This window comes from Ornithorhynchus anatinus, chromosome 13, assembly GCF_004115215.2.
Source record: "Ornithorhynchus anatinus isolate Pmale09 chromosome 13, mOrnAna1.pri.v4, whole genome shotgun sequence".
Lineage (NCBI taxonomy): Eukaryota > Metazoa > Chordata > Mammalia > Monotremata > Ornithorhynchidae > Ornithorhynchus > Ornithorhynchus anatinus.
Window position 1 is genome coordinate 22,167,171 of NC_041740.1, and position 25,645 is coordinate 22,192,815.

Here is a 25,645-nt window from a genome sequence, read left to right on the forward strand (position 1 = left end):
AGTGATGGGCATGGTCGTCAATGAGGGAACAAAGGTAGTTTTGCCTGGCAGAGGAAGGGGCAGAGTTTAGGCAGGAAAGGCTAAAGTTGAAGTGAATAAGATAGGATTGGTGCTTAGAGGTGATCTGACTGTAGGGAACGAGGGAAGATGAAGAAACGGAGCAAAAGGCCGCATGATGGATGCGGCAGATCGAGAATGCTGACTTGTATAATGCTGGCGGGCAGGCAGACGGTTACCAGGGATTCCGACGGTTGATGACCTGACCAGGCTGAGGCCGTTTGGGGGAGAGATCTCGGCGTCCTCTGGAAAGTCTCTGTCGCGAGCGACAGTTGATGGTCTGCGCCGGTTTGTGGCCCCTCGGGCGAAGAAATCTCGTGGTCCTTGGGCAGGTCGGTGTTCCGGGCGACGGTTGAAGGCCGCACCGGTCTGTGGCCCCTAGAAGGAGCGATCTCAGCGTCCTAGGTCAGGTTATTGTCCCGTGCCACAGTTGATGGTCTGCACCGTTTATGACCCCTCGCTGGAGAGATCTCGGTGTCTTGGGACAGGTCTTTGTCCCGGGGGGTGGTTGATGGTCCGCGCCGGTTTGTGGCTTCTTGTCCCTAAGACCTGGCTCCGGCCCTCGTCCTCACCGGCTTCCTAGTGTCTTCACCTTATTCCAATAACCCACTCACTGTCTTTCCACGCTTTGTTTTACAGACACTTTCCTAATATTCCTATTCCCCACTACCTAATAAGAGTAGAGGCACTAATAATAATAATAATAATGTTGGTATTTGTTAAGCACTTACTATGTGCCGAGCACTGTTCTAAGCGCTGGGGTAGACACAGGGGAATCAGGTTGTCCCACGTGGGGCTGACAGTCTTAATCCCCATTTTACAGATGAGGTAACTGAGGCACCGAGAAGTTAAGTGACTTGCCCAAAGTCACACAGCTGACAAGTGGCCAAGCCTGGATTCGAACCCATGACCTCTGACTCCAAAGCCCGTGCGCTTTCCACTGAGCCATGCTGCTTCTCTGACTACCCTGATCCCAGAAAAACTCTACCCCTCTTGCGTGTGGCCATGGGGCCTGAGGAACCGGGTGCCGGAAGTCTGGGGGCTGAGCCGTCCAGGGCTGATGGGTCTCCCCCTGCCTGGCAAACTCCCCGACTCCAGTGGAGCTCCAGTCTCAGCCTCCCCCACTCCTTACTGACCACGTTGTCTGAAGGAAATGCGGGCCCAACCCAGGAAAGAGGTTGGATTTTGACTTGATTCTGGCTCGGTCCAGCTCCCACCTTCCCAGAGTCCTGGGGTTAGACTCCACCTCCAGCCTTGCCTCCTTGCTCCCGGGGACGGCCAGAGCAAAAGTGGGGGATCACAGAGAGGGCCGGGCTCCCTCTGCCTCCTTCCCACACATGGCTGTCTGAACCCGGGATCCTTTCCAATCCTCTGGGCCCTGAACCTACGGCACGTCCTAAGACAGCCCCCGCTGATCCAGACCAGGAGCCCCCAAACCGTTCTGACACCACCTCGTCCTCCTAGGCATCTTCTTCTCCCAAGGGATGGGAGCCCTCAGAAGAAGAAGAAGTCATCGTTCTGTGCCAGGATCCTCTCATAGGATCTCAGGAATCTCTGGACTTTGGTTGAGGGGTTCGAATTTCTGAAACGGGGGTGGTAAAGAGCACATGAGATTTGGGGCAGCCCTGCTTTAACAGCAGCCCCCCACCCAACACAGAAACACTTTGATCACACCCCGGAGATCGGAGAGAAGTCCTCCACTCCCCACCCAACTTCTGCTCTCCTCGTTCTGTCTTTCTACCACCACCCAGCCAGGACTGTTGAGCAGGTAAGGGCCCCTGAGAAAAAGCCTGAAAGACGAGGCAGAGGAAGAGGAAGGAAGAGAAATCAACCCGTCAGCTGATGGTATTTACCGAGCGCTTACCATGTGCAGAGCACTTCTTTTAGCGCTTGGGAGAATACAGTCCAATAGAATGAGCAGAGACTTCGCCCTGGCCATTATGAGCTGACATTCTAGGGGGAAATATCTGCTAGAGGCCCAGAGGGCAAGCATTCAGAAAGGCGAGTGAGAGGGAAAAGCAACACAGAGGAGGAAGCAAGGAGCATGGCCTGAGATAGCAGAGAGAAAGGGAGAGAGGGAGAGAGAGAGAGAGGGAGAGAGAGAGCGAGAGACTGTGGGTTTGGGTTTGGTTTCCAGAGTGGTTTGGGAATCACTCTGGAAAAGGATTTCCTAGTCTTCGCCCGAAAGCAGCGGGCTTTCGATAATGATGGTGATGGTTTATACTGAGGGGAATGGAAACGAGCCATTATTTTCTCGTTTGTTCGTCCACCCACTTCCCGGAAGGACAGTGGCGCAGTTTCCATGTCCAACCCCCGGAGGCAGGGAGGAGGAGCCAAGAGCGGCCTCCTCTGGGATCCGGCCAAGAAAAGGGGTCGGGCTAGATGGTGGGGCTTTTTTTGTTTTTTGTTTGTTTTCTTTCCCCAGCGCCCTCCACTACCCTCTCACCGAGGAAGACAACGGACGCGAATTTCACATCTTGCTGGGGACAGTTGGTATATGCCAGAACTTGAGACAAGAAAATGGGAGGGCTGTCCTTAGAGCTCTCCATCTGGGGAAGAAGAGAAGGAGAGTGAGAGATCCCAACCTATCCCCAACCTCCTTGTGGATGCCGCGCCCCCGCCCCAACTCCCCAAAACCTAGTTCCACCCCAGGGCACTGGGATCTCAACCTCCTCCTGGTTCCTTTCCCAAATGAACCCATCTGGCCTGTAAGGTCATTGCTGGCTGGGAACTTGCTACTAACTGTTCACCTGAACTCTCAACTAAGATATCCCACCACTGTGATTCCCAGGAGGGGGATCCGCCCCCACAATTCCCTCCCTAGACTCAAGAACGCCCCTCCCACCCCCGACCCGTCCCAGACGTACTCACCAAGGCCTGCCAGATGGTACCATAGGCCGTGCTCTTCCTCTCTTCCCCGCTCAGCGTCCATCCTACTACTTGTGTGTACCTCCAGCCGATGTTCTGGGCCAGCCAGAAGAATGTACATCTGGCTTTCTGGATACGGAGAAGCCGAGGGAAGGGTGTCAGAGAGTCAAGAGGCCAGGACCAGGGACCCAGAGAGGACGGGGACTGTGGAAGGTGGGGGAGTCTCACTTTGTCCACTATCGGCTGCTCGTCCTTCAGGTGGAAGAAGACGGAGAGGAGGCAGCGAATCAGCTCTTGCTGGAAACAGATTTCCTCCTCCATCACCCAGCTGCCGGCCACGGCTCCTGGCAGTTCCAGGGCTGCCGCCCGCACTTGGGGTTTCTCCTGTGGAGAAACCACCTGTGGAGTGTGTGGGAGGGGCAGGAGATGGATACAGGGCGGGTTCTTGTCCCGGGCGGTGTTGATGTTCCCGCCGGTTTGTAGCCGGTCCTTGGAGAGATCTCGGCTTCCTTGGGGAAATCTATGTCTGAGGCGGTGGTTTATTGTCCACATCGGTTGGTGGCCTCTCGGGCCTCGCACTTGACTCTGACCCTCGTTCCCACCGGCTTCCTATTCTCCCTCAGACGTGGAGCACTAGGAATAACCCCGGGCCATCATTTTCATTCTGCCTCTTCACGTGGGAGTTGAGAAAGGTGCAGATCGTATTCTCAGCACTTTTCGTGATAGTTTACTCCATTATCATTCCCGCACCTTAGCCCAGCGCCTGGATCAAGCCACAGTTGTGGCCTGGGAGATGGGATCGGCCCTGTTCCCATCAGGGTGGAACAAAAATGGTGTCCATGCAGACAGTGGTTATTCCCAACCCCTCACATAACCCTCTGCCTTATGGCGGCTCAGGTCCACACGCAGTAAACAGCTTGGCATTCTTGGGAGTGGATGTCCTCCCTTCCCAGGAACCTACTTCGGTGTGTCAATTTTCCTTGTTTGCCTTGTACCTCTATTTCACTTTGTCCTATCTGATGCACGCTGCTGTCGGAAACCCCGGAAGAATACCATGGAAGGGAGGAATTGGGATACCCTTCATGCCTGTCCAGATATTGCATTGGTCATAGGGCCGTCAAGAGCCCCATTGGGCCACGGGGTGGACCGGTGCCATTGCGTGGGATAGAACAAAGGGGGATATGTCTCGATGGGTAGAGATTAAGCTCTGCTTTTATTTGTAGCCATTTACTAAATTTAGTGTCTGAATTGGAGAACTAATCAGTTGATCCGTCAGATTTATTGACCACTTACTGTTTACAGAGGACTGTACTGACAGAGTGGAAGACTACAATACCACAGAAGTGGTGGAGAGATTCTCTTCCCACAACTAGCTCACAATCTAGAGTATACAGTATTTACATTAATATAAATGATGTATATTTATAATCTAAATAACTGAGATTGATCTAGCCTTCAGTCCTGAAGTGCTCGATGACTGTCATCAAGACCTCCAGGTGACTTAGGGGAAATCTGCTTCTTCGACCAATCGATGAGATTTATTGAGTGCCTACTGTGGGCAGAGCACGGTACTGAGTGCTAGGGAGAGTACGATCTGAATATTGGCTCAGCCTCCACTTCATTTTTAGGAAGATTATTGGGTGTTTGAAAAATAATAATGTTATTTGTAAAGAGCTGACTATGTGTCAAGCACTGTTCTAAGCACCGGGCTAGATACAAGATCATCAGGTCAAATACAGTCCCTGATCCACATGGGGCTCCTACTCTTCATCCACATAGTTACGCAAACCTCCGAGCTCACCTCCTCCAGGATTCCTTCCCAGGATGAGCCCCCCACCTTTTCCTTTGCTCCTCCTCCCCTCCCCATCGCCCCGACTCTCTCGCTCTGCTCTACCCCCCGTCCCCACCCCACAGCACTTGGGTATATACGTACATTTTATTGTTCGATTTATTTTATTAATGATGTGTATATATCTATAATTCTATTTATTTATATTGATGCATTGATGCCTGTCCACTTGTTTTGTTTAATTTTGTTGTCTATCTGCCCCGTTCTAGACTGTGAGTCCGTTGGGTAAGGGTTGTCTCTGTTGCCGAAATGTACTTCCCAAGCGCTTAGTACAGTGCCCTGCACTACGTAAGTGCTCAATAAATGCGATGGAATGAATGAATGATGTCAGACTAGGACTGTAATCACTGGCTTTGTGTACCAAAATACACGAGGAGGACATCGCCAAGCTCGTTGAGCATGTTGTCCGCACAGCTGTCAGTCTATTTGCCCTCCAAAAACGGATGGCCAATGTATGGGAGACCTAATCCCACATGTCTATGGGACTCGGGAAGGCCCGAATAGACTCTGAGAGACTGGAAGGTATTTGGGGGTTCCTTTCCTCACATTTCCCCAATGTGGCCTCCCACATTGGCCCTGGGACATTTTGACTTTCCTCGCTCAAGTCATGGCTGAAATTGTCTTGTGCTCTGTTGGTATCCAGCCTTCTCTATTCCTGATTTTCCACTGCTGCTCCCGGAAGATCCCCCTGAATGCGCTCAGCCTAGAGGAACATTGGAGCTGACCGGTTGGGATGCCCGTGGCCACAGGGTGAAGTGCGAGACCGGCCCCAGCTTCGTTCAGAGTCGCCCGACCAGAGCGAGCCAAACTGATTCCATTTTGGAAAGACCCGTCCTCTCCTTTGTTATTCGGGAATTGTTAACATGCTCTGAGTTGTTTATGTTTGGGTAACAAAGACTTGTAGTTAGAGGCCATACCTTGCAGATATGGCTCAAGATTACACTTAAGAGGGACTAAACATCTCGCCCAAATTCCCCAATACTTTCTCAGCCTGCCATGTCCACAAAAACATGTTTCTATGTAGAGTAGGGTCCATGCGGAAGAAGCTCGATGTTACGCGTTACAGGTAGATAATCTTTTCCAAAACATGGCAGTGTTATTGGCTTGCTCGTCTAGTGGGTCAGGGGAATACGTACGCCCAGTTGCCACCCCACCCCTATCAAAGCCATGTATACCTGGCTAACTCCTGCTCCTAGCAACCTGAAGGGGAGGCTAGGACAGCACAGAGTGTTTTTGGCTTACCCTGGGCCTCCCAGCCCAAGGCTCCGAAAGGCCCCGTCGAGTTCCAGAGAGGAAAAGGCGTTCACGGTCCTGTCCATCTGAGATTGAGGTTGGGGTATGCGCTCAAACCACCCCGTGGTGGGGTGAGACATTGTTCTGTCGAGGTTTGGGCATATTTTGTGCAATGGATGCATGGCTTTTATACGGTTATGCAGTAAAGTCATAGATTTTCCATAGACGCATGCATTAAAACCTTAGCTTTTTCATAGGTTCACGTGTTAAAGATATAGTTTTTGTAACCAAACTCCCTGGGTCCATTTACTTCATTCTTTCGCGCCTGGATCTAAGCGTCCACCCACAAACTCCCTCCTTCGGGGTATGCCGGTTGCCCAGCGATCTCCAGAGACTGCTGACCCGGGGCTGGGGGGGTGGGGGAGGGCGGGGAGCAGACCAACAGCTCCACCTGTCTCAGTGCAGGCAAGGCAGAAAGGGGATCCAGACCGTTGGAAGGGCTAGTGGAGACCTTTTATCCGGGGAAGTTCGTCCTGCTCTTAGCCGGTACTCGGACCAATTACCTCATGGTCGGAGAAATCTCAACGGCTCTGGGGTGAGGGCTTAACGCCAAACTAACTCTATGCCCCTCTTCAAAGCCCTATTGAGAGCTCACCTCCCCCAGGAGGCCTTCCCGGACTGAACCCACCATTTCCCTCAGCTCCTCCAATGCCCCTACTCTTTCCCTCTGTTCTACCCCCTCCCCCTCCGCACAGCACTTGGGTATATTTGTACATATTTATTTCTCTATTAATTTTGTTAATGATGTGCATCTATCTATGATTCTATTTATCGATTTTGATGGTATTGATGCCTGTCTACTTGTTTTGTTTTGTTTTCTTGTCTGTCTCCCCCTCCTAGACTGTGAGCCAGTTGTTGGGTAGGGATTGCCTCCCTCTGCTGCCAAATTGTACTTTCCAAGCTCTTAGTACAGTGCTCTGCACACAGTAAGCGCTCAATAAATGTGATTGATTGAATGAATGAATCAGTGTTACTTTTGGGTTAACGGTTAACGGTTTCTGAAATCTCATGTCAGATAATTAATTAATGATGGCATTTGCCAAGTGCTTCCTCTAGATGATGAGCTACTTATAGGCAGAGAATGTATCTGCTAATACTGTTCTATTGTACTCTCCCAAGCGCTAAGTACAATGCTTGGCTCATAGTAAGACCTCAATACATACAAATGTTTGGTGGATCGATTGATTGATTATGTCTCAAGCGCTGTATCAAGTGCTGAGGTAGATTCAAGTCACTCGGGATGGATTCCAATCCCGGCCCTGCCACATGTTTTCTTTGTGACCGTGGGCAAGTCACTTCTCTTCTCTAGGACTCTAGGACATCCACAAAAAAAGGGGATTAAGGATATGAGCCCCATGAGAGACAGGGCCTCGTTCCAACCTGGATGACTTGCATCCATTCCAGCCTTCAGAACTGTGCTTGATCACGTTGAAAGTGTTCAACAAGTACCATCATTATTATTACAAGATCACTCCGGTGGAACAAGAGGGTAAAAGAGCAATCCGCAGTGTGGGGATGGGGACTCTGGAGGAGACCAGAGGCTGTTGATGAATCGACATCCGCGTTTTCTTTCCAAGTCTACCACTGTGCTTCACCCAACCCAGGGTTGTTTAAGCGTGGCTCAGTGGAAAGATCCTGGGCTTGGGAGTCAGAGGTCATGGGTTCGAATCCGGATCTGCCACTTGTCAGCTGTGTGACTGTGGGCAAATCCGTTAACTTCTCTGTGCCTCAGTTACCTCATCTGTAAAATGGGGATTAACTGTGAGCCTCACGTGGGACAATCTGATTACCCTGTATCTACCCCAGCGCTTAGAACAGGGCTCTGCACATAGTAAGCGCTTAACAAATACCAACATTATTATTATTATTACTGTTAAATGTTACTGATTGAGTGGTTGACTGATCAGGATCACATATGGGAAATAACCTATTACTTTATGGCTTGGAATCCTAAGGACATTGCCAAGAAAGGAAGCTTCTGTTACAGATGCTTTGAAATATGTGGATGGAAGAAATAACAATCAATCAATCAATGGTATTTAACGAGTGCTGAGTGTGTGCATAGCACTGTACCTGGCACAATATGTTGTGGCCGGAGGATCATTGGTTTGGACAAGGACCCTGACCCCCATTTCATGGATGAGGGAACTGAGACCCAGAGAAGCGAGGTGATTTGCCCAAAGACACGCAGCAGATAAGTGGTGGAAGTGGGATTAGAATCCATGACCTTCAACTCCCAGCCCTGGCCTCTATCTGCCAGGCCACACTGCTTTTTTCTCTTTCTTGATTTTAACGCTATCTGTTAAGTGCTTACTATGTGCCAGGCACTCTACTAAGCACTGGGGATAGATACAAAATAATCAGATTGGACACAGTGAATGCATGGCAGACAAGCTGAAGAGCCAGGAATAGAACTCAAATCCATCTGACTCCCAGTTCCACGCTTGACACAATATGGCAGAGCAGGTAGATGCATTTCTGTGGACACAAAACACAATCAGTCAGGAGACAAGATAAAATACAGATAAGCAGTTTGTACTGGTGGCTAAAGCACAGGCTCCCAACAAGGTACATGTAAGCAGCATGGCCTAGTGAATAAAGCACAGGGTTGGGAGCCAGAGGGCCTGCGTTCTAATCCCAGCTCCACCACTTGCCTGCTGGGTGATCTTGGGTCAGTCAGTTCACTTTTCTGGGCTTCAGTTTCCTCAACTTCAAAATGAGGGTTCATATGGGGCATGGCTGTAAATGGAATGATTAACCTGTGTATACCCCAATGCTTCACACATCGTAAATGTTTAACAAATGCCATAAATGTACAGTTTGTCTCTTTCCATGCAAAAAGAGTAACGGGTGTTTCAAATCCATATTTTTAGGGTATTGGTTAGTCACTTCATTCAGTGGCATTTATTAACTATTCACCACGTACAGAGCACTGCACAAGGCACTTGGGAAAGAACAGTGGAAAAATAAATGGTGGCCATCCCTGCTATATGTGCCAGGCACTGTGAGAAGCATTAGGGGAGACACAAGCAAATCAAGTTGGACACAGTTTATGAGTTACATAAGGCTCACAGTCTTATTCCTCATTTTACAGATGAGGGCTCTGCTGCACAGAGAAGTGAAACGACTTGCCCCAGGTCACACAGCGGACAAGGGAGGGAGCCGGGTTCTTTTGACTTCCAGGCCTGGGCACTTTCTACTGAGCATGCTGCTTCCCAAACTATTACTTAAGAAGGTGACACTGCACATTTTCAATGGGATAGAACAGCTATTAAATGATGCATAATTTCTCTTGATTGTTGCTAGGTAGCCCTCCCCTGACCACCAGGTGACCAGAACTCAGGGGTCCCATGAGATCCCCTGACGACCAGAGAAGCCTCCTTGGCCTGCCTATCCTTGATCCGGTCATGTGAGGGATGGCAGTGTGAGCAGACCATAATATCCCGGCTTTATTATTGTGTCAGCCTTCTCTCTAATCCACCTTCCTCCTGTCTCTCCCTACTCCAGTCTATTCTTCATTCTGCTGCCCGCATCATCTTCCTGCAGAAACGCTCTGGGCATGTCACTCCCCTCCTTAAAAACCTCCAGTGGTTGCCTATCAATGTCCGCACCAAACAAAAACTTCTCACTCTGGGCTTCAAGGCTCTCCATCACCTTGCCCCCTCCTACCTCTCCTCCCTTCTCTCTTTCTGCTGCCCACCCTTTCTACTGTCCTCCCGCTGTCCTGCAATGCCCTCCCTCCTCACCTCTGCCAAACTAACTCTCTTCCCCTCTTCCCCTCTCTTCTACTGAGAGCTCACCTCCTCCAAGAGGCCTTCCAAGACTGAGCTTCCCCTTTTCACTCTGCTCCTCCCGCTCCCTCTCTGCTCCCCCTCCACCCTCTGGTCCTTTCCCCCTTCCCTCTGCTCCTCCTCTTCTCCCTTCCCCTCCCCTCAGCACTGTGCTCATTTGTATATATTTTTATTGCCCTATTTGTTTTGTTAATGAGGTGTACATCCCCTTGACTCTATTCATCATGATTATGTTGTCTTGTTTTTGTCCGTCTGTCTCCCCCGATTAGACTGTAAGCCCGTCACTGGGCAGAGATTCTCTCTGTTTGCTGAATTGTACATTCCAAGCGCTAAGTACAGTGCTCTGCACAGAGTAAACGCTCAATAAATACTATTAAATGAATGAATGAATGAAAGACCAAGTTCCCCTATTAAACATCCACCCTCACCCTGATTCCTTTGCAACATTTGGGGCCCGAGAGGAAAGCAGCAGTAACCTGAGCCTGACTGGAAATTTCATCTCCACCATGAACCCTTGGGGATGTCAACATCAGAAGGAAAGTCCTTCGTCTCCTGTTAAGGGGCTCTGTGAGAGGCAGTGGGGCCTACTGGCAAAAGCAAGGTTCTCCTACTCAGAAAACTACAATTTATCGCTCAATTAATCATTCATATTTATTGAGCACTTACTATGTAAGCATTTGGAGGAGTCCAGTATAGCATAGTCGGTAGACAAATTCCCTTCCCACAACGAGTTCAGAGTGTAGAGGAGGTCTTCTTCAAATGCCCCCGAGTCATTTTTAATCCAGCACGACTTCATGGACACACCCTTTCCAGAACGACCCATTTTCTGTCATCAAGTCGTTCTGATATGTGTATCCATAGAGTTTTCTTGGTAAAGACATGGAAACGGTTTACCATTGCCTTCTGCCACTAAGTAAACACTTGAGTCTCTGCTGTTGTCTTTGCTCCATCAATTGATCACTCGATCATGCTCCTTTGACTCTTCCCCACGCTGCTGCTACCCAGCGCAGGAGAATTGGCTCTGTCTGACACTTTCAGCTTAGTCCTTTCGATTTTGGGTAACCCTAGGCGGCATAGCTCCAAGGTTTCATCAACTAGAGGGGGACACAGACCTTAATACAAATAATCAAGTGCAACCAAGTTCCCGCTGTGTGTCCTTCGGCAAGTCACTTAAACGCTCTGTGCCTCAGTTTTCTCATCTGCGAAGTAATCATAATCATGACAATTGTGGCATTCATTAAGTGCTTACTATGGGCCAGGCACTGGACTAAGCCCTGGGGAAGATTGAAGATAATCAGGTGGGACACAGTTCCTGTCTCACATGGGACTTACTGCCTTAATACTCCTCTTAGAGATGAGGCCCAGAGAAGTGAAGTGATTTGCCCAAGGTCATCCAGTTTACAGGTGGCTGATTTAGGATTAGAACCCATGTCTTTCTGACTCCCAGGCCCATACTCTATCCACTAGGCCAGGTGAAATGGGGAGAGAGGCTGTGAGCTGCAAATGGGATCGAGACAGCATCTGTTTGGAATACCTTGTATCTACTCCTATACCTAGAACAGTGCTTGGCACATAGTAAGGGCTTAACAAATATCATTATTATTATTATTATTACTTGACGCATAAAGAGCACTATATAAATAAGATTACCATTAGTAGGAGCTGTTAGGGGAATATCTCTCCCCAGAGGGTAATCCCGGCTCTCCCTCGTTTCTCCTATGAGCCCTTGGGCAAGTCACTTTACTTCTCTGTGGCTCTGTTAGCTAAACAGTAAAATGGGGATTAAGATTGGGAGCACCATGTGGGAAAGGGACTGCGTCCAACCTGATTAACTTGTATCTTCCCCAGAACCTAGGACAGCCCCGGCATGTAGTAAGTGCTGAATAAATTCCATAATTATTATTAATGGTAATGCATTCCCCTCCATAACAAAGATCATGAGCCCCCAGGTGGGAGCGAGAATAAGTTTTCTAGCTACGAACCCCCCTTACTGTGAGCGCACCTCAAAAGGAGCCTCTCCACCAGTTATTCCACCAGTTAGCAGATTCGATCCAGATTGAAAGATTTTCTTATTTTCTACACTTCTAACCCTGGGTCCTCCTCTTCCATGACATGGTTATCGGTCAAGGATTATTTTCTTTTTTTGGAGAAGTTCCCTTTTCTTTCCCTAGAATCAGGGCACAGGGAGCTCGAAAGGTGGATGGGTAGCCCCAGCCTCTTGACCTGGAATTCTTTGCGGGACCTCCATCATCTGGAAGAGCAGCAATTCCTGCCCCGCTGCTTCAGCTTAGTCCAACATCTCCAAGGATTGGGGTAGAAACAGGGGAATCCTAGATGGGAAGGCCTACAGACTCTTCTCCGTTCTTTCTATCAGTCCATCAGTGGTATTAATTCACAGTAATTATAGTAATGATAATGACAATAGCCATCATAGTAAGTGTGGTATTTGCTAAACACATACTATGTGACAGGCACTGTACTATTCACTAGTGTGTATACAGCCAAAATGAGGTGGAAACAGCCCCTGTCCCACTTGGGGTTCCCAGTCTTAATCCATCCAACAGATTTATTGAGTATTTACTCTGGGCAGAACACTGTACTACGTTCTCGAGAGAGTATATTGGAAGAGAAATAGCAGATAGATTCCCTGTCCATAACGATCTTTCAGTCTTAATCCCCATTTTACAGATGCGGGAACTGAGCCCCAGAGAAGAGAAGTGACTTGCCCAAGGGCACATGGGAGAGACATGGAAGACCAGGGATTACAAACCAGGTCTTTCAGACTCTTAGGCGATGCTACTTCCCAGCATCACTTAGCTGTGTGAACTTACTAGGAACTATGAGCTATGAGTGCTTACTACAAATTACTTTTCCTCTCTGTGTCTCAGTTACCTCATCTGTAAAATGGGGTTCAAACTGTGAGCCCCATGTGGGGCAGGGCCTGTGTCCAACCCAATTTGCCTGTATCCCACCAAGCACATAGTAGAGTGGTCTGCACATTGTAAGTGCTTAACAAATACCACAATTATTGTTATCATTATTACTATTCTTACTATGTGCAGATCACTGTACTGAGCCCTTGGAAAAGTCCCAATCGACAGAATTAACAGACTGGTTCCCTGCCCATAATGAGCTTCCAGTCCGGAGAACTTGAATAGCACCATGGCCGAGTGGCAAGACTACAGGTTTGGGAGTCAGAGGACACGGGGTCCAAGCTCGGCTCTGCCACTCATCTGCTGCACTCAGACTGTGAGCCCCATGTGGAACAGGGACTTTGTCCAACCTAATTACTTCGTTTCCACCCCAGTGCTTAGGAAAATGCTTGGCATTGTAAGCACTGGTAAGTGCTAAACAAATACCGTGTTTCCGATTCTGATTCTGACTCTGATTAGAGGACTGGCCATGCTCTGGGAAGGCTTCTCATTTCAGAGAGCTAAGAGGCCCTGCCCCCAACCCAAACTGTCCAGCAAAGACTGGACAAGTTTTGACCGGTGCTCTTATGGGAGGCGAGGGGTGGAGCAGGGTGTACAGGCCACAAAGGCCAAGGGGGGGAAGGCAGATCCTCAGGGCACAGGGATGAAGACTCCAGGTCAGATAACCATTGGTCGATCATTGGGTAGGAGGGGGAATTTTGAGGAGGAAAGGCGGGGGGAGCGAAAAGGGAAGGGGCTTGAACCCTACCAGGCACCCGATTGTGATGTACCACTAATGTCAGAGCCCGGTCGCGAGGGGTCTGGCTGTTGGGGAGAGGAAGGTTTTATGGGAGTGTTGTCTATTAGAGAGGGAGGAGGTGTTGGTAGTGGTTGGACACTTAGTGGTGCTTTCGTCGGTAGTTTGGTGGTTCGAGGTGTAAGAGTACATTGGAACGTAGAGAGGAGAGAGGAGGATTCCATTTATTTGTTGAGGGAAAGTGGGGAGGACTAGGAAGAGGCAGAGGGGGACTTGTTGTGGGCTAGGGAGGGGATGGGTGGGAGGGTGTACTTGTTGTACGGCTAGGGAGGGGGACTTAAGTGGAGTAGAGAAGAGAAGAGTAAAGTAGAGCAGAGTAGAGTAACATTGAGTGTTAACCATCAGTGGAATGTTTTGATTCACCAGGTCAGTCCACTCTTGTGTCCGCGGGCCCGGGATGTGATCAGCTAGGAGGGCAAGAGAGGGAGAACGTTTGGGGGTCCAGGCCGGGTCCAGGGGTTGGGGGCAGAGGGAAAGTAGAGGGTGAGGATCAGGAGAAGGGAGGAGGCGAGGGAGGGGAGAGGAGGTGAGGGCAGTGGCAGTTATGGGAAGTGCTAGAGATACCTCCCTCATTCCTAACTTGTGAGGAAAGGCCGAGATGGGGGACTGGGAGAGGTAGGTGTCCCATGCCAGCAGCTTCGCTCAACCCCCTTTCCACCTCCCCCTCTCTCAACTCTTCCTACGGCTCCAGAACAATTTTTCCTGGGAGTGAGATGTCCAGGAAGTGGGGCTGCGTGGAATGGGCCCGAAAGGCTCACTCCAGAAAGGTTTACTTCTGCCCCGCCCGTGTCGCTCCAGCCCCCGAGGAGACAGAGGTCAGGGTGGAAGTGATGAGCAACGGTGAGGAGCCTGTGACACAGTAGTGGACTGAGCGCAGGCCTGGGAGGGAGAAGGACCTGGGTTCTGATCCCAGCTCCGCTTCTGTCTGCTGGGTGACCTTGGGCAAGTCAGTTCATTTTTCCGTGCCTCAGTTACTTCATCAGGAAAATGGGGATCGATTGTGAGCCCCCATGTGAGACATGGCTTTGTTCAACCAATTACCTTCTGTTTATCTTAGCGCTTAGTAAAGTGCCTGGCACAGAGTAAGCAAGTACTTACAAGTACTCTTAATAAAATTAATAGAAAGAGGAGATGGAGGGTGGGGTGCAGACATCAGTTTCGGGGAGTGGGGGGGCAGAGGTGGAGACGGGCAGGAGGAAGCTCCGACCTCAAGATGTTCTGGAGCTGGCGTGGTGTATGGGGCCGGAATTGGGGACAGGGGACCGAGAGGCCCAGCCCATTGAGCCAGTTCTCAGCGCGGGGTTTCTCCTTCCTTCTCAGAGCAGTGTTTTGAGCTCGTGCTCGATGAGTTCTATGGAGTCCAGTCCCACGGCGATCTAGTGGTAAGAGCCAACACTCCCTGGTCCTGGACATTCCTGGGGGACTGGGCCTTTCTGGGATCGGGGGTGTGGGCCTGGGGGAAGGGAGAGGAGGGAAAGGTCTCCCTGCCATGTGAGGTGGGAATGGGGAGGGGATAGACCACGGGGCCTGGGAGTCAGAAGGCCATTAATTTTAATCCCTGCTTTGCCATCTGTCTGCTATAGAACCTTGGATAAGTCACTTCGTTTCTTGGGGGCTCAGTTCCCTCCTCTGGAGAATGGAGATTGATTAGGTGAGTCCCAGGTGCAACAGGCACTATGTCTAACCCGATTTGCTTGGATGCACCCCAGCACTTTGTACAGTGCCTGGCACATTGTAAACGCTTAACAAGCATCACAAGTACTATTATTATTATTGATATCATTGTTCTTATTATTAAGTGGCCACAATGCCCCGTCCCTCCCTGACCCCTGCTTGTTCCTCCAGTAAGTTTGGATCAGGAACCTGACATCGGCCCTTGTGAGTTTCCACTCCCTGAAAGTCCTGATTGGTCTGAGGAGCTCCAACTTGACCAGGGTGGGGCACGCACTGCGGATACTCTCCGTCCTGCTGCAGGTGCCCAAAGCCTTAGACGATCAGGTAGGAATCCCCGGCGGGGCTGGGGAGGGCACTGAAAGGGAAGGGTTGGGAGTGGGGTTGACCTTTAATGTCAGGCAATAAGTGACGTGTTGTGGGGAGAAGGGGGGTGGGGGGGATCGCAGACCAACTGAGAGACAGGAGGCACAGTGGTGTGACACAAGTCACAGGGAGAAGCAGGGTGGCCCAGTGCTTAAACCTCAGGCCCGGAAAACAGAAGGACCTGGGTTCCATTCCTGTCTCTGCCACATGGCTGCTGGGTGACCTTGGGCAAGTCACTCCACATCACTCGGCTTCAGTTCCCTCATGTGAAAAATGGGGATCAAGACAGTGAGCCCCATGTGGGACAGCTACTGTATCCATCCAGATTATCGTCTATCTGTACCAGCATTAAGTGCAGTGACTGGCACAGGCTAAGTGCTTAACCAATACCCTAAACAAATGACAACACCTTGATTATCACCAGGCCCTCCGATGTAAGCCAGCACCATCGATCGATGACATTGATCGAGTGATCAGTGCGCGCAGAGCAACAGACTAAGCCTGGGGAGAGCACCATACAGTAGAGTTGGTGAACCCGTTCCCTGTCCCCAACAAGCTTACAGTCTAGAAGGGGAAGACGGACACGATGACCAATAACTGATTTGGGGATGCTCTATGGTTTTCAGGCCTTGGGACTTTCTGCCATCTGAGACCTCCCTCAATGGGCTCAGGTCCCAGTAGGTGGTGGTCACGCCATCCTGCCCCCTCAGAGAAATACTCCACTGGCTGCTTCCCCACTTCCCTAAAGTTGGGGCTCTAGGAGGTAATTGTGCCCGACAAGGAAGCTCCTGGACCTTTGCGTTATCCTAATCCTTTCCTAAACCCAGTTGACCTTTTTGGCTGTTCAGCCGTTAGGCTGAGGATTTCCCAGACAGGAAGGCATTCTCTCATTTGCCATGACTAAATTGGAGACCCACCGTGTACCCTTCTGTACAGGGTCCCATCCTCACAGAAAGAAACTCAATAGAAAATGGAATGCTATATATCACAGAAATTCCTGGAAGATTGGCACAAGAAGCCCTTTACCTTGGCATTATCCTCCACTCTCTCCTTCCACCCACATATTCCAGCCAGCACTGAATCCTGTCAGTTCTACCTTCATGATATCGCACCAATTACCCCTTCCTCTCCATCCAATCTGCTACCACATTAATACAAGCATTTATTCAATCCCCCCTTGATTAGTGTATCAGCCCCCTTGCTGACCTTCCTGCCTCTTCTCTCTCCCCACTCCACTCCATACTCCATTCTGCTTCCTGAAACACCTTCCTGCAAAAAGGTTTCCCCGCTCCTCAAGAAATTCCAGCGGTTGTCGATCCACCCCCGCTTCCAACAAAAACTCCTCACCTTTTCCTTTAAAGCACTTCATCGCCGTGTCCCCTCCTGCCTGACCTGGCTATTCTTCTACTCCAGCCCAGCCAAGCATGCTTCGATCCGCTAAGGCTAACCTCACTTTATCTGGATCTCTTCTATGTCGCTGCCGACCTCTTGCCCACATCTTCCCCCTGGCCCAGAATACCTGCCCTCCTTCATGTCAGAGAGATAATAATAATAATAATAATAATAATGAAATAATGGTATTTCTTAAGGGCTTACAATGGGCCAAGCACTGTTCCAAGCGCTGGGATAGCTCCAAGGTTATCAGGTTCTCCCACTTGGGACTCACCGTCTTAATTCCCATTTTACAGATGAGGTAAGTGAGGCACAGAGAAGTGAAGTGACTTGCCCAAAGTCACAGAGCTGTCAAGTGGCAGATCTGGGATTAGAATCCACGACCTCTGACTTCCAAGCCCGTGCTCTTTCCACCGCCCACCCCGCACGCTCCGCTCCTCTGCCGCCCACCTCCTCGCCGTCCCTCGGTCTCGCCTATCCCGCCGTCGACCCCGGGTCACGTCCTCCCGCCGGTCCTGGAACGCCCTCCCTCCTCACCTCCGCCACACTGATTCTCTTTCCCTCTTCAAAACCTTACTTAAAAATCACCTCCTCCAAGAGGCCTTCCCAGACTGAGCTCCTCTTCCCCCTCTACTCCCTCTGCCATCCCCCCTTTACCTCTCCGCAGCTAAAGCCTCATTTTCCCCTTTTCCCTCTGCTCCTCCACCTCTCCCTTCCCATCCCCACAGCACTGTACCCGTCCGCTCAACTGTATATATCTTCGTTACCCTATTTATTTTGTTAATGAATTGTACATCGCCTTGATTCTATTTAGTTGCCATTGTTTTTACGAGATGTTCTTCCCCTTGACGCTGTTTAGTGCCATTGTTCTTGTCTGTCCGTCTCCCCCGATTAGACTGTAGCTCTTTCCACTAAGCCAAACTGCTTCTCTACTTCAGATACTTTCTGTTCCCACTCCAAAACCTTAGCCAAGGCACAGCTCCTCCAAGAAGTCTTCCCTGACTAGGCCCTCCTTTCCTCATCTCCTACTCCCTTCGGTGCCACTCTCACTTGCTCCTTCATTCATCCTCCCTCCCATCCCCACAGCACATCAGTATGTATCTGAGATCTGTTTTGTCTTTCTTTCTTATCTATTTATCATTTCCTTCTTTATATTAATGACTGTCGCCCCCTCAAGACTGTAAACTCGACTTGGACAGGAATGTGTCTGTTGGTTGTTCTATTTTACTCTCCCAAGCGCTTACTACAGTGTCTGGCACACAGTGAGCACTCAATGAATGCGGTTGAATGAGTGAGTGAATGAATGAACAAATAGGAATCAATAACCAAAAGGGACCTTACCGTTTCAAGTAAACATATCAATACTCCTACTAATCTGTCATCTCCACAAAACTGGCGCATTTTATCTGGAATGACAATTTTTCCAGCTATGGAAACCAAAGGATTAGACATTCTGAGACCTACATTTACCTAATTTTTCATCTTCCCGTGGGTCTCTACTATTTAATGTTCTGCCTGGTGCACAACACAACTTCCTAGAGTATCTGTGCAATTGAAATGTGGCCCTGGGAATCCTGGCCATGTGCACACAAAATAGTCTTCCAAATAGCCAATCCTCATTTATTTTTGGTTTTGCCCATCTGAATGAGCAGTGGCGCAGTGGGGCGATACTCACAAATATTCCACGGGTCAGGACGCACGGGAATCTCAAAGTCTAAAAAGCCAGAGTTCTATTAGGGCCATGAACAATGCTAATCATCCAAGAACAAGAAAAATCAGTCAGTCGATCAAATTTATCAAGCGCTTGCTATGTTCCAGAGCACTGTACTAAGCGAATAGGAGAGTCCGATATAACAACAAACGAAGCCATTCCCTATCCACCAGGAGCTGACAGTCTAGAAGGGGAAGACAGATATTAATAGAAAAAAAAAATGAGAGATATGGACGGGAGTGCTGTCGTGCTGTCTGGCTGTCTGGCTGGGGAAATGAATAAAGGGAGCGAGTCATGGTGACACCAAAGGGAGTGGGAGAAGAGAAGGTCGGGGGTCTCAGATGGGTAGGTCCTCCAACGCCTTTTCCTCTCCAGTACTCGGCAGGGCCTTAACAATGCCTTTGGCTGGGAGTCCCAGGGTAAACCGAAAACACTCTGTGCAGTCCTAACCTCCCCTCCGGGTTGCAAGGAGCAGAGGTTAGCCCAGGTACACATGACTTTGATGGAGGTGGGGGTGGAAGCGGCACTTTGGCTTTCGTATTCTCTTGACCAACCAGGCGAGCGACCCAATATCTCCACCATGCTTTGGAAAAGACTATCTGCCGGTAACATGGGACATCGAGCTTCTTCCGCATGTACCCTACTCTACATAGAAACATGTTTTCATGTACATGGCAGGCTGAGAAGATATTGGGAAATTTGGGTGAGTTATTTAATCCCTCTTCCGTGTAATCTTGAGCCATATCTGCAGGGTAAGGCCTCTAACTACAAGTCTTTGTTATCCAAACATAAACAACTCAGAGCACGTTAACAATTCCCGGATAACAAAGGAGAGGGGAGCCTTTCCAAAATGGAGTCAGTTTGGTTCGCTCTGCTCGGGCGACTCTGAACGAAGCTCGGGTCCATCTCACACTTCACCCCATGGCCACGGGTATCCCAACGGGTCAGCTCCAATGTTCCTCTAGGCTGAGCTTGCTCAGGGGAGTCTTCTGGGAGCAGCGATGGGAAATCAGGAATAGAGAAAGCTGGATACCAACAGAGCACAAGACACTTGGAAGCACTTGGTAAATGCCATCATTAATTAATTATCCAATATGAGATGTCAGAAACCATTAAGCCCTCACCCAAGAACAACATTCATTCATACATTCATTCAGTCACATTTAATAATAATGTTGGTATTTGTTAAGCGCTTACTTTATGTCGAGCACTGTTCTAAGCGCTGGGGTAGACTCAGGGGAATCAGGTTGTCCCACGTGGGGCTCACAGTCTTAATCCCCATTTTACAGATGAGGTAACTGAGGCACCGAGAAGTTAAGTGACTTGCCCAAAGTCACACAGCTGACAAGTGGCCGAGTCAGGATTCGAACCCATGACCTCTGACTCCAAAGCCCGTGCTCTTTCCACTGAGCCACGGAGCACTTACTGTGTGAAGAGCACTATACTAAGAGCTTGGAAAGTACAATTCGGCAACAGATGGAGACAATCCCTACCCAACACCTGGCTCACAGACTGGAAGGGGGAGACAGACAACAAAACAAAACAAGTAGACAAGCATCAATGCCACCAAAATTGATAAATAGAATCATAGATGTAGATACACACCATTAACAAAATTAATAGAGTAATAAATATGTACACATATATCCAAGTGCGGTGGGGAGGGGAAGGAGGTAGAGCAGAGACAGGGAGTATTGGCAAAGGGGAGGGGAGGAAGAGTAGAGGGAAAGGGAGTGCTCAGTCTGGGAAGGCCTCCTGGAGGAGGTGAGCTCTCAATAGGGCTTTGAAGAGGGGAAGAGAGTTAATTTGGCATTAAGCCCTCACCCCACGAGGTAATAGGCCCGAATACCGGCTAAGACCCGCGCAAGCATCCCCAGACAGAAGGACTCCACAAGTCCTTCCGTTGATCGGACCCACTGGGTTTCCTTTCTGGCTTACTTGCACTGTGACGGGCAGAGCTGTTGGTCTGCTACCCCCTCCCCCACTCGCCCTGTGTCAGCAGGTTCTGGAGATCGCTGAGCAACCAATGTATCCCAAAGGAGGGAGTTCATGGGTGGACACTGAGATCCACGCACGGAAGAATGAAGTAAATGGACCCAGGAAGTTTGGTTACGAAAATTGTAACTTTAATACCTATGAAAAGGCTAAGGTTTTAATGTATGCATCTCTGGAAAAGCTATGGCATTACTGCATAAACCTAAAAAAGTTGTGCATCCATTGCACAAAACATGCCCAAACTTCAAACAAAAGGTATTACATCCCTTAAGGATCCAATGTCTCACCCCACCATGGGGTGGTTCTCCCACATGCCCCAACCAAAATCTCAGATGGACAGGTCCTCGAATGCCTTTTCCTCTCCAGTACTCAGCAGGGCCTTGACAGAACCTTTGGCCGGGAGTCCCAGGGTAAGCCAAAAACATTCTGTGCTGTCGTAGTTCCCCTCCGGGTTGCAAGGAGCAGAGGTTAGCCCAGGTACACATAGCTTTGATGAGGGTGGGGATGGAAGTGGCACCTTGACTTTCGTATTCCCTTGACCAACCAGGCGAGCGACCCAATATCTCCACCATGTTTTGGAAAAGATTATCTGCCTGTAACACGTGACATCGAGCTTCTTCCGCATGGACCCTACTCTGCATAGAAACATGTTTTCATGGACATGGCAGGCTGAGAAGGTATTGGGGAATTGGGGTGAGCTGTTTAGTCCCTCTTCCGTGTAGTCTTGAGCCATATGTTAGAGGCCAAGGTTTGGCCTCTAACAACAAGTCTTTGTTATCCAAACATAAACAACTCAGAGCACGTTAACAATTCCCGGATAACAAAGGAGAGGGGGGCCTTTCCAAAATGGAGTCAGTTTGGCTCGCTCTGATCGGGCGACTCTGAATGAAGCTCAGGCCTATCTCGCACTTCACCCCATGGCCACGGGTATCCCAACCGGTCAGCTCCAATGTATCTCTAGGCTGAGCTCGTTCAGGGGAGTCTTCTGGGAGCAGCGGTGGGAAATCAGGAATAGAGAAAGCTGGATACCAACAGAGCACAAGACAATTTCAGCCATGACTTGAGCAAGGACAGTCAAAATATGCCAAGGCCAATGTCGGAGGCCACAATGGGGAAATGTGAGGAAAGGAACACTCAAATTCCTTCCAGTCTCTCGGAGTCTATTTGGGCCTTCCCTAGTCCCGTAGCCATGTGGGACTAGGTCTCCAGTACCATGGCCATCTGTTTTAGAAGGCAAATCTAGTGTCAGCTGTGCAAACCACATGCTCAATGAATTTAGCGAAGCTCTGCGGATGACATGCTCAGGGAACTTGGGGAAGTCCTCCTCCTGAATGTTCTTTCACAAAGCCAGCGCCTACGTTTCTAGTCTGACATCATTCATTCATTCATTCTTTCATATTTGCTGAGCCTTACTTGGTGCAGAGCACTGTACTAAGTGCTTGGGAAGTACAATTTGGCAACAATAGAGATAATCCTTACCCAACAGGCTCACAGTCTAGAACCGGGGAGATAGACAAAAACAACAACAACAAAAAAACCAACAAAGCAAGTGGACAGGCATCAGTAGCATCAATATAAAGAGAATTATAGATATATACACATCATTAATAAAATAAATCGAATAATAAAATGTACATATATAAACAAGTGCTGTGGGGCTGCATAACTATGGGGATGAAGAGTAGGAGCCCCAGGTGGGACAGGGATAGGGTCCAACCCGATCTGGTCATATCCACCCCAATGTTTTGTATGTGCCTGGCACATAGCAAGCGACTACAAAACACCATAGTTATTATTCTTAGAATGGGAACCCCATGTGGGACAGGAACCATATTTGACCTGTTGATCTTGTATCTAGCCCAGTGCTTTGAACAGTGTTTAGCACACAGTCAGCACTTTACATATACCATCATTATTATTTTTCAAACTCCCATTCACCTTCCTAAAAATGAAGTGGAGGCTGAGCCGATATTTAGATCGTACTCTCCCTAGCACTCAGAACAGTGTTCTGCTCACAGTAGGCACTCCATAAATTCCATCGTTTGCCCGAAGAAGCAGATGTCCCCCAATCACCTGGAGGTCTTGATGACAGTCATCAAGCACTTCAGGACTGAAGGCTAGATCAATCTCAGTTATTTAGATTAAAAATATATATCATTTATATTAATGTAAATACTATATACTCTAGATTGTGAGCTAGTTGTGGGAAGAGAATCTGTCCACCACTTCTGTGGTATTGTAGTTTTCCTAGCTCTCAGTACAGTCCTCTGCAAACAGTAAGTGGTCAAAAAATGTGATGGACCAACTCATAAATTCTCCAGTTCAGACACTAAATTTAGTAAATGGCTGCAAATAAAAGCAGAGCTTAATCTCTACCCATCGAGACATATCCCCCTTTGTTCTATCCCACGCAATGGCACCGGTCCACCCCGTGGCCCAGTGAGGCTCTTGACGGCCCAATCACCAATGCAATATCTGGACAGGCATGAGGGGTATACCATTTCCTCCCTTCCATGCTATTCTTCTGGGGTTTCCAACTGCAGCGTGCATCAGATAGGACAAAGTGAAATAGAGGTACAAGGCAAGCAAGGAAAATTCACATACCGAGGTAGGTTCCTGGGAAAGGAGGACATCCACTCCCAAGAATGCCAAGCTGTTTACTGCGTGTGGACCTGAGCCGCCATAAGGCAGAGGGTTATGTGAGGGGTTGGGAATAACCATTGTCTGCATGGACACCATTTTTGCTGCACCCTGATGGGAAAAGGGCCGATCCCATCTCCCAGGCCACAACTGTGGCTTGATCCAGGCGCTGGGCTAAGGTGCAGGAATGATAATGGAGTAAACTATCATGAAAAGTGCTGAGAACATGATCTGCACATTTCTAAACTCCCACGTGAAGAGAATGAAAATGATAGTCTGGGGTTATTCCTAGTGCTCCCCGAGTGAGGGAGAATAGGAGGCCGGTGGGAACGAGGGCCAGAGTCAAGTGTGAGGCCCGAGAGGCCACTAACCAGTGTGAACAATAAACCACCACCTCAGACATAGATCTCCCCAAGGAAGCCGAGATCTCTCCAAGGACAGGCTACAAACTGGCGGGAACATCAACACCGCCCGGGACAAGGACCCGTTCTGTATCCATCTCCTGCCCCTCCCACACACTCCACAGGTGGTTTCTCCACAGGAGAAACCCCAAGTGCGGGCGGCAGCCCCGGAACTGCCAGGAGCCATGGCCGGTGGCTGGGTGATGGAGGAGGAAGTTTGCCTCCAGCAGGAGCTGATTCGCTGCCTCCTCCCCGTCTTCTTCCACCTGAAGGACAAGCACCCGACAGTGGACAAAGTGAGTCTCCCCTACCCTCCACAGTACCCATCCTCTCTGGGTCCCTGGTCCTGGCCTCTTGACTCTCTGACACCCTTCCCTCGGGTTCTCCGTATCCAGAAAGCCAGATGTACATTCTTCTGGCTGGCCCAGAACATCGGCTGGAGGTACACACAAGTAGTAGGATGGACGCTGAGGAGGGAAGAGAGGGAGAGCACGGCCTATGGTACCATCTGGCAGGCCTTGGTGAGTACGTCTGGAATGAGTGGGGGGTGGGAGGAGCGTCCTTGAGTCTAGGGAGGGAATTGTGGGGTCGGATCCCGACTGGGGAGTCACTCCCAAAGCCCCAAGGACAATTCAACCATCTCCTCAGGGTTCCCTTAAGCATTAGCCCCTTCACTCCCAAGGCCCCAAGGACATTTCAACTATTCATTCATTCATTCAATTGCACTTATGGAGCGCTTACTGTGCGCAGAGCACTTAGCGCTCGAGGGAGGACAACAATAATAAACAGTTACATTCCATGCCCACAAGGAGTTTACAGTCTTCTCGGGATTCCCCTGAACACTGGACTCTTCAGTCTCTAAGACCCAAGGACAATTCAGCCAACTACTCAGGGTTCTTCTAATCTCTGGCCTTCTCCCACTTAATGACCCAAGGACAGTACAACTATCTCCTCTGAGTATTATGGGATTAAATTGTTATTGTCCTTTCCCTCACAGACTCCATCATGACCCCTCAATCCCCTGCTTGTCAGCCCATTCCAGTCATCTTCTCCCACCTCACCTCCCCCATCCTGCCGCACCACAATTCCTCCCCACCCCTTGCACTGCTCCTCCCATCCTACCCTCCTCATCCCTGTAATCCTGTCCCAGTGCCACCCTTCGTCCTCCTCCCTCAACACCAGCCCACGTCTCACCCAAAACCTCCCCAATTCTCGCACTGTCCCCTCCCCCAACATCGCCTGCCCCCCACCACCACCCACAAACCCACATACCCACAGCTTCAGTCAAGGGTGACCTGTGCAACCCCGCTCCACCATGGGGAAGCATCCCTTCATCCTTGACCTCTTCCTGTCCCAGTCACTCCTCCTCACTGAAACCTGGCTCTACCGAGCGACACAGTCTCCCCTTCTGCTCTCTCCAGAGGGGTCCTCATCTTCTCTCACTTCCCGAGACTCACTGGGAAAGAGGACGTCTTGCATTCCTTCTCACTCCTCAATGCTGCTTTCGTACCTTTTCACATCCCCCACATCCTTTTCTTTCCCTTCCTTTGAAGCCCCTGTAATCCTCCTCAACCACAATCTCCAGATTCTAGTAACTATCATCTACCGGCCCCACTCTGGTCCCACTTCCAACTTTTACCATTTTGATGCCTTTCTCACATTCCTTCACTCTTTCTCCATGCCCACATTGATCCTTGGGGACTTCAATATCCACATCGATGTTCCTGTTGGCCCAGCTGCTGACTGTGTCTTCCATCACTCCTCAACTCTGCTGCCTCCTGCTGCACCCTACCTCGCCTACTCACCAACTTGGACATACATTCCATCTCCTCATCTCTAACCATTGCACAATCTTTACCCTTACCAGCTCTGAAATCCCTCT

At 49.6% G+C, this 25,645-nt stretch overlaps 1 protein-coding gene across 1 annotated transcript; it reads left to right on the forward strand.

Annotated features, from left to right (window-relative positions):
* Positions 1-945: 945 nt before the first annotated feature.
* Positions 946-6,299, forward strand: LOC114816274. Its single transcript, XM_029078429.1, has 2 exons — positions 946-3,138; positions 5,418-6,299. Exons 1-2 carry the CDS (start codon positions 2,262-2,264, stop codon positions 5,663-5,665), a joined length of 1,125 nt encoding a protein of 374 aa, XP_028934262.1. The 5' UTR covers positions 946-2,261; the 3' UTR covers positions 5,666-6,299.
* The last annotated feature ends 19,346 nt before the right edge of the window (positions 6,300-25,645 follow it).